General features: G+C 37.3%; 1 protein-coding gene across 1 annotated transcript in view; it reads right to left on the reverse strand.

Annotated features, from left to right (window-relative positions):
• LOC107559817 (thromboxane-A synthase-like) overlaps nt 1-9,075 on the reverse strand; it is a 26,144-nt gene extending 17,069 nt beyond the window's left edge. The window contains exons 1-4 of the mRNA XM_016243787.1: nt 8,873-9,075; nt 8,636-8,784; nt 8,285-8,415; nt 7,866-8,207 (exon numbers count right to left, since the gene is read on the reverse strand). Of these exons, the coding sequence (XP_016099273.1) occupies nt 7,866-8,207; nt 8,285-8,415; nt 8,636-8,784; nt 8,873-8,961 (711 nt within the window). The 5' untranslated portion in view covers nt 8,962-9,075. The remainder of the gene's footprint in view (nt 1-7,865; nt 8,208-8,284; nt 8,416-8,635; nt 8,785-8,872) is intronic.
• Between the last annotated feature and the right edge of the window lie 621 nt (nt 9,076-9,696).

The raw sequence follows: 9,696 nt of genomic DNA on the forward strand, positions 1-9,696 counted from the left end.
TTGACTCTCGCACAACACAAACTGTTGCATAGCACCCCGGACTACATATCCCATCATTCATTGTACGATTTGCACGCTGCACTGATTGCACTCATTGCACACAGCTGTTTCTTATCACTTCACTCACTATATAACATCCACTCAAACCACCATTCTCTGCTGAGTATTGTTTAGCCTGTACCCCTTTCCAAGTCTCCGTGTTTTCCTTGTTTTGCCTTGCCTGTTTTTGCGGTTTCTGATCTTTGCCTGTTTTCCTGGATTTCTCCCTCTCGTCTCGCCCCTGTGATTCTGTCTGCCGATCGGTGATCTACACTAGCCCTAGGACTATTCTTGTGTTTTTGCCCGCCATATACCTGTTTGCCATTGTTCGACCTTGTCTGTTATACCACGTCTCTTTAAATAAAGCTTGCAGATGGATCCACACGTCTCACGTCTCGTCAGCCCCGTTACAGTACATTTGTCCGCATCTTTTATTTAGAAGAATCAATAACATTTACATCAGCAGTCATGTATTGGTTTAATGACCATGAGATTTCTTTATATTTATGACAACTGGGAGATGCCATAAAGTCATGTTTCAGTGTAAATATATATATAATTTTTTTTGGTCAGTAATTCATTTTTTATTTAATTTTTGGAATGAAATGACCTGTTTGCCATTGTTCGACCCTGTCTGTTATACCACGTCTCTTTAAATAAAGCTTGCAGATGGATCCACACGTCTCACGTCTCGTCAGCCCCGTTACAGTACATTTGTCCGCATCTTTTATTTAGAAGAATCAATAACATTTACATCAGCAGTCATGTATTGGTTTAATGACCATGAGATTTCTTTATATTTATGACAACTGGGAGATGCCATAAAGTCATGTTTCAGTGTAAATATACGCTTCCGTTGAAAAGTTTTTTTTTGGTCAGTAATTCATTTTTTATATTTTTTTTGGAATGAAATTATTTAAATATTCAGCTTGGATGTATTAAATTGATAAAGTGACAGTAAAGACATTCATAATGTTACAAAAGATTTCTATTTCAAATAAATGCTTCTGAACTTCCTATTGTAAAATTGTGAAAAAATAATAATAATGGTGTTCAGTAGGGGTGTAACGGTTCACAAAATTCACGGTTCGGTTCGATACGACACAGTGGTGTCACGGTTCGGTACGTTTTCGATATGTGTGGGGTGGGGGGGTAATTGCTTACATCGCAATGTTGTAAATATTTCTGTTTTAAACCATGAAGGCGAGCCAATGGATATCACATAAGCAACGTGCAAACTTTGTGCAAGAGTTATGCCGGTGAACGTCTTAATCTTAGTCAATTAACTTTACAGAAAGTGAAAGTAAAAACGGAATGACGGAGCTTTCGTCATCTGATGCCGCATATTCTCTCAGAGACTACGAGAGACCAATCTACTTCAACATATTATGCTGATAACGGTATATAGCTAACTGTTTTCATTTATTCCCTTAATATTTCTCTTGTGGCCCATACATAGTGGGAAAAAAAGACAAGAAACGTAGCCTATTTCGTGTTAAACAGGCTGTTTTTGAAAGTTGGTGCTTGAAATAGGCTTAAACTTTTTATTCATTGATTTTAATTGATGACTGCTGAGTTAATATTTTAATTATAGGCCTATAATTCATTGTATATAGAGCTGTTTAAAAAAAATTTTTTTTTTACATTTTAATCAAGGAGTAAATAGCCTAATCTTTTGTTATCCTCACAGCACTGGTCATTTATCACAGTCACCTAAATGGATTGTTAAAGCGATAGTTCACAAAAAAAGAAGTTTCTGTTATTTACTCACTCTCATGTCACTACAAACCTGTTTGACTTTAAGTAGAACAAAAAACGAAATTTTACTAAATGTCTAGCTGGTCTTTTACAGTGAACAGGTGCTGTAATGATTTAAAAAATAAACCGCACTAAATAAATGAGTCAGTAAAACTTGTACACTATATTCTAGTTAAGCCTATTCACAATCCATCCAATGGATCTGACGATAGATTAATTAATCCGAACTCTCAAATCTCATTTGCAATTCAGTGCAGTCACATGATAATTGTTTATGAGATATCAAATCTGGAGTGACTGGTCTTGATGCATCATATTTTATCAAATTATATTTGATAGCAACACTCTTAAAAATAAAGGTTCCAAAAGGGGGTTTTCACAGCAATGCCATAGAAGAACTACATATGTGACCCTGGACCACAAAACCAGTCTTAGGTCGCTGGGGCATATTTGTAGCAATAGCCAAAAATACTTTGCATGGGTCAAAATTATTGATTTTTCTTTTATGCCAAAAATCATTAGGATATTAAGTAAAGATCATGTTCCATGTGCGTCAGTTATGCGGTAGCTAATATTACGGGGCAAATTAATTGTAATTTTAATTTAATAATAAATGTAACTTCATAATAATAATAGTCCTAATAAAAATAAGAATGTAACAGGCCTACATTAATTGGAAATGCCAAATCCTCTTAATTTGGCCAATAATTGTTGTTTTTGACAATATCTCTGGCTATCGTTGATGCAAGATCATCGTCTTTCGACGCACGAGGAGGTTATCGCGGGGCCTTTCGCAGCGCGTGCCCGGCCACTAGACCGCACGTTGCTTTGTCACAGCACATCATTTGGGCTGCCTTGTTGAGCACAGTGGCACTGAGAACATTATATTTCACACACTTAAAGCTCTTTTAGTTTCCATATGTAATAGGATTAGTCCAATGAATCGTTCGGTTTGTAGCTTAATGCGTACCGAACCGAAAGCCTCGTACTGAACGGTTCAATGCGAATACGTGTATCGTTACACCCCTAGTGTTCACTAAAAAATTTAACGGCACACCTGTTTTCAATGTAATGATAAATGTTTCTCAAAGCAGCAAATCAGCATATTAGAATGATTTCTTAAGGATCATGTGACACTAAAGACGAGTAGCATAATACTGCAAAAAATTTTTTTTAAAAATATATTACAATAGAAACATTATTTTAAATGTATTTTTAAATAAACATATTCTTTTTTATATCTGTTAACATTTTAATAGTTTATATTATGGGTTTTATTGAATTTTGATCAAATAAATGCAGCCTTGGTGAGAGTTATTTGAAAAACACTGAAAAAATGTTACTTAAAAGAAAAAAAAACTAACTTTTGAACGGTAGTGTAATTTACCATTTTTCTTTTTTATTGGGGTAAAATATGACCCAAACAAGTTTTCACCCAGTTTTATCTCTTGTCCTGAAAAAGTAAAGGGACAGAGAAAAAACATGCATTTGTCGTCTTCCTTCCATCCTTCATACCTCTCCCTCTCTCTCAAATTATATTTGATAGCAACACTCTTAAAAATAAAGGTTCCAAAAGGGGGTTTTCACAGCAATGCCATAGAAGAACTACATATGTGACCCTGGACCACAAAACCAGTCTTAGGTCGCTGGGGCATATTTGTAGCAATAGCCAAAAATACATTGCATGGGTCAAAATTATTGATTTTTCTTTTATGCCAAAAATCATTAGGATATTAAGTAAAGATCATGTTCCATGAAGATATTTTGTAAATTTCCTACTGTAAATATATCAAAACTTAATTTTTGATTAGTAATATGCATTGCTAAGAACTTAATTTGGACAACTTTAAAGGCGATTTTCTCAATATTTAGATTTTTTTGCACCCTCAGATTCCAGATTTTCAAATAGTTGTATCTTGGCCAAATATTGTCCTATCCTAACAAACCATACATCAATAGAAAGCTTATTTATTCAGCTTTTTTTGTGAAAATTGACACTTAAGACTGGTTTTGTGGTCCAGGGTCACATATGGGTTTCCCAAAGAACCTTTCATTAAACAGTTCTTAAAATAATGTTTTTTTTCTTGGTGTGAAGAACATTTTAATAATCTGAAGAATCTTTTTTTACCCACTTGAAATAACTTTTTGTGCAATGGAAAGTTCTATGGATGTTAAAGGTTCATGATGCCAATTCTTTTTAAGATCTTATAAAGAATAGAAGTTTTAATTTCTGCAGGAAAAACTGTCACACAGATTTATAATGCGATTTAAGGACCATCTTTAAGGACAGCTGAACTGTCCCTGTTTTGCATCTTAAATGAGCTTTAAATTACTTTTAGATTTGTTAAATATGATTTCCCATCAGAAACAGTTTGCGGCTCTCAGGTAAACACCTTCGGCGTTTTAGCACAAAACACTTTGAGCGCCCTCACGTAGGGCGTGTGATGAGAGTGACATTTAAGAAGCTTTTCAGAGCGAAACTGAGAGCGGTGAGGCAGGGGCGTTTAGAGAATAAAACCACTCTGAAGGAGGAGCCGAAGACACTATCTCTCTAGGCTGAACACGAGAGCGCTGATAGACATTATAGCAGTGGGCTAGATGAGACTGACCTTCAGTAGCCTATACACCGGGCCAGATGTCTTTGTGGATGGATCCCCAGCTGCTCGATATAAAGAGAGTATAAAGTTATTGCCGGCTATACAGTCGACTTAAGACGCGAGGCGTCATGAGACAAGGCCAAGGCTGAGCTTGAGTTTTATTGTGCTGCTTGTAATGCTCACTGCTTTTATAACTTCTGCCATAAGCTCTTTTATTTGAAAACTTCACTGCAAGTGGGTTTATAAACAGCTCTCCGGTTTATTTTTCATCCCGGGAATCCTGTCAGCTAACCTCAAAATGTAAAGTACAATGAGTTAGCGTGATGTGCTCTTTGCCAGATGCGTTGCATAAGAAAACCATCAAATAAATGATGCATTATCGTGAGAAATCCCTCAGACCGCACTTTTTAGACTAACAGATCTGTGTTAAAATAAAGAAAAACACGCTCATATTTTTTCTATTTTCCTAGGACACATTTGACTTTAACATAATACGCTGGCACGCATGTCTCTACACAATCTACAGAATTTAAGATAAACGATCCCCCTAAAAGCTCCGCAGAACATTCATTCACTCTGAAAAAGCCCCCGACTTCCAGAGAGGAGAAATTGGAAGTGGAAAGAGAGCGCTTAAATTGAAAGAGAAGCAGAGGGGGGAGAACGATGAAGAATGAACGAATGAGCTGAAAGAGTAGACAGAAGGACACAGAGCTGAACTAATGCCGCGTTTGATCCCTTTCTCCGGTGGGCGGCTGCAGGTATCGGGATTCAAGAAATGCAGGTTCATGAAGATGCTGTTTAAATGTACGCCATCAGAGAGAAAGCAAAGACACGAGAGCACTGAAAAAACATCATGAAATCGGAAACACTGTGGCTGATGGATATGACAGATGCCAAAATGAAAACGGGTTTCAATGTTTTCTGTAGAATGTTGAAGTGCTGTTTGTTGGCACACAATGTTATCTGCATTAAACTATTGCCAAAAACTGACAAAAAATATTTTCATCAACTAAAATTAAATGCAATTTTATTAAAGTAGTAGTCCGCTAAGGGTACATTTACACAACGATGTACTAAAAACGATTTTTTTTCTTTGCATTTTTCACATCTTTCATATGGGATCCTCGTTTCACATTTTATCATTCAATAGTCCCCAGCTAGGTAACTTCCAATAAGCCTATTTTCAGGCACTGCGTAATATCATTGCGCCTGCTGCACCCATGGTACGGCAGCAAAGTTCCTTGATTATTACGCCGGAATGAGAGTATAGTTCCTAGCCATATCGGCCTAGAAAATCGCAACTTTTCATTTTCCGTCGGTCTTAGTACACAATGTAACTACAGAAGAGTCAAGTTTTAAATAGGAAAAATATCGAAACTCTTTGGTCGTTTTTGAGCAAAATGCTAACGGTCTAATCCGATTCAATGATCTATGCTAAGCTACAGCTATGATTATAGGGTTGGAGCTAAACTCTGCAGGAAAGTGGATCTCGCAAGCTAGATTTGAGGATCACTGCTTTAAGGTTAGCGGTTTGTTTAAATCCCTAAAACCCTAAGTATAAGCAATAATAAGTCTTAGCAAACACCTCTAAATATTAAGTATATTCTCTCCACTCCTTTACTCTCCTGTCTAGCAGTTTATTTCACGTTCACACATTTAATACACTCTTTATTTTCACGGATTTCATTAAAACCGTATTATGTAGAATCTTGCAAAGTGTTTTGTTTGAGACGGCAGAATCTCAGACTGTAGGGAAGAGGGATCCCTTGAGATAAGTGGAACAAACATGAAAAAGCAACGTGAGAGAGCCAGAATCCCCCCCCCCCCAATATCATACGCTGATTTAGAGGCTCTTCTTGCCACATCTGACCCTCCTCCTCATCACCATCCAGCCTCTCCAGCGCTTTGTGGCACAGATTACGAGGTTTCAGAGAATCAATCAAGAATTCCTCTCTGTCTCTCTCATGAGTATGCACATTATGCACAAACATAAGACATCAAATCAGCAGAACCACCATCATCACTGCAAACCGCCGCTATATTTATAGAGGAGAGTAAATTATCCAAGCAGATATACTGCAAACCGAGCGCTTATACAAACCTTCTATAACCAGCACAGTGCTGCAGCTTTTCTGAATTGTTTCAATGTAACCCATCTGGATGTCTTTCTATTTATTTAGTGGGCTTTTCTAAACCAAGTACCACTATACTTAGTGTTAAGGATTTCAACAAACCCCTAACCCTAATTAGCATGCATATTAATAGCATATTGGCTGTTTAATAGTACTTATAAAGCACATATTCTGCATGAAAATCTACATCCTTAATCCTACCTAATACCTAAACGTAATAACTACCTTCCTATCCATTAATAAGCAGTAATTGGGAGATTGAGGGAAAAGTCACAGTTAATAGTGAGAACTGGACGTTAAAATAAAGTGTGACCAAAAATATAGTTTCACAATATTATCTTTTTCTAGCTATCATTAAAAGTTTTGTTAGATGCACAAACCTGAAAACAACAACATTACCACTATGAAAACCAATACAATGAATTAACTGTCAAATTTGATCTGTTTTAACTTATTAAATGTTTTGTACAGTTTTACACCGGTTTTCTCTGAACTTTTTTACGGACCCCCAGCACCTTCTTGTGGACCCCAGTTTGACAACCACTGCTATATGATATAACCTACCCATTATGCCGCTTAGATGAAGCCCACCCATAAAACACTTGTTTCCGGCCCTGTAAATTTAATCAACGGTCCTGACAGTAAATGATTTCTGAGAAATGCGCTGGTTCATGCAGACCTCAAAACTAATGAGAAACAACAATCCAACACACTAAGAGCAGAGAATGCATCACACAGAGATGGAGAACAAAGACAAAAGATTTCAAAAAAGCATTTTCTGAATCATAACGACATTTATGGGCACCCACAGCAAAACTCATATGACAAAGGACTTTTGAGAAAAAAATTGAAGAGAATGTCAGTTGTTCCACAAATGAGTTATTCCACAGCATGAAATAAAGAAGCATTCTCAAAATAAGATTATAAAACAGATAGTTCCGGTCTTTGATTCTGATTCTGAGCCACGTTCGAAGCTGTTGTAAATTGCTCTACAAACATACACCTTTGTTTATGTTTGTGTGTTGCTCGTTGCTTTGTTGCAACCACAACTGATTCTGAGGAACTACATTGTTTGTATGTTTTTATTAACATCATTACTCTTTATTTGCTTTGTTTTATTATGAAACCTTACTACGTATATGGAATATAACCGTTTTATAAAAGCAATAAGCCCCGTGAAGCCGTGGTTTACAGTGAATTTATAACCGCTAAGGGGGTTTTAGGCACTCCGCTTCCCATTTATAAAGCTGTTATAAATTCACTGTAAACCACGGCTTCTTGGGGCTTATTGCTTTAATGAAATAAATGTTGTTTTCCAAATATTTAAATCCTGACTCACATGTCTGCTGAAGAATTCATCCACTTCCTCTTGGAGTTTTTTCTGGAACTCTGGGTGGAGCGCTAACAGGTAGCATGCGAATGCTAGCGTGTTGCTGCTTGTCTCGTGGCCGGCCAACAGGAAGATGAAGGACTGACCGACAATCTCATCCTCCGTCATCATTCTCTTCTGCTGGGCGCGTTTGGTGGACTCGTTTCCTGGTCCGTTTTCCTGTCCGTTGTCCATCCCCTGTTCGGTGCAAGCCTGTTCATCGGCGTCATTGACCACATCAAAGTGCTCCAAAGACAAATACTTGCTGCTGGCCCTGACATCCAGCATCAGCTGCAAGAAGTCTCGCCTCCGCTGTAGAAAAGCAGATCATGAACATGTGTGGTCGATACTGAGGAATGATTAATGAATTTGTTCGTTCATGGCCATACCTGTTCTGGGGGAAGGTCATCTCTCTGTTTAATCATCTTCTGAATACATTGGATAAAGAAGCTGTTCATCTCATCTCGTGATTTATTGGGAAGCAGACCAGCAAGAGGCTGAAGCACAAATGGAAACGCCACTACAGCAAAACCAGGAAAACGTCACAGTCAGAAAATTGCACTTTTTTCCTCTTACTCGTATAATAAATATGCTAATCGCAATATCGGCATTATGAAAATCAGTTTCGTAATATCATCCGTCGGAAGCACTTTCCAAGCTGTGATATCCTTTGTACAATAACGAGAGCGAAATGAACGCTGTCTGCATTGAGTTCTGGATGTGGTGTTGGTTGAACCTACTGAAGAAAATCATGAGGGGTTTGAAGAAAGTGAAAGCGAAGAACTTGGAGGCGTGGTGCACAAAAGGGTCATCGGGATTGTTTTGAGAGTCCACCTGCGTACCAAACGCCACACTGGCAATTACGTCCATTGTGAAGCAGCCGAAACACCTGCAAAGCAAACATGTTTTATATTATTAAGAGCTCTGAAATAATCAGAGAAACAGATGTGCACACATATGCTCAAAGAAACTCGTACTTGTGGATGTTGAAGCTGTTACCGGACTCAGCGTGGCTCTTCAGGTTTCTCAGTAACGTCTCTGTGGCCGTGTTGATGAGGGGAACCATCTGCAAAGCGAGTATTGTGCCCACACAGATATCAGAATGAGTAAACCCCACAAACCAATGCAAAGGAGTTAGATTACAACAAATTGCTGCCGAGCCGATAACAATGGAATAAAAGCAGTCTAATGCGTTCTTCTAAAAAGCCCAAAACAAATAATGAAAATGGCTTGTGCGGACAGGTTTGGTCGGATATAAAGATGTAGGCTCTGTTGATTGTATAATTAATTTTCCTCACATCCGTTCTGAAAAGCACATGAGGCGAGTCCATTAATGGCTTTTGTTCCCAGAGAGCATGACCAATGGGGAAAAGGCTCAATTTTATGATCTCAAGAAATGCCTGATTAATTAATAGATATATTTATTAAGAACAAACCACAAAACAGTTTAAAACAGCATGAACTATTTGGTTTCCATAGAGTAAATACCGCAAGTGTAACCTTACAAAAAACTGACAGTACAGCGATCTTTTGAGGAAAGTACCGTGGTATTCATATTAGGATTCCCACTTTTTTTTATTCATGATTTTTATGACTTTTCAATGATGTTTCTAGTCATTTGTGAGTAACTAAATGAGAATTTGGTAAATGCAGAATGATTCACTAATGATTATTTTCGAATTGGTTCATTTGAATCAAAGAATGATTCACTCACAGATGTTTGTAAACAACTTCTATTCTTTACTTATCTCTTAAATATTGATATTAAAGCATCAATTAAATATTTGATACTTAAATTTAA

Source organism: Sinocyclocheilus grahami, unplaced genomic scaffold (assembly GCF_001515645.1).
Source record: "Sinocyclocheilus grahami isolate Dianchi unplaced genomic scaffold, SAMN03320097.WGS_v1.1 scaffold700.1, whole genome shotgun sequence".
Taxonomy (NCBI): Eukaryota; Metazoa; Chordata; class Actinopteri; order Cypriniformes; family Cyprinidae; genus Sinocyclocheilus; species Sinocyclocheilus grahami.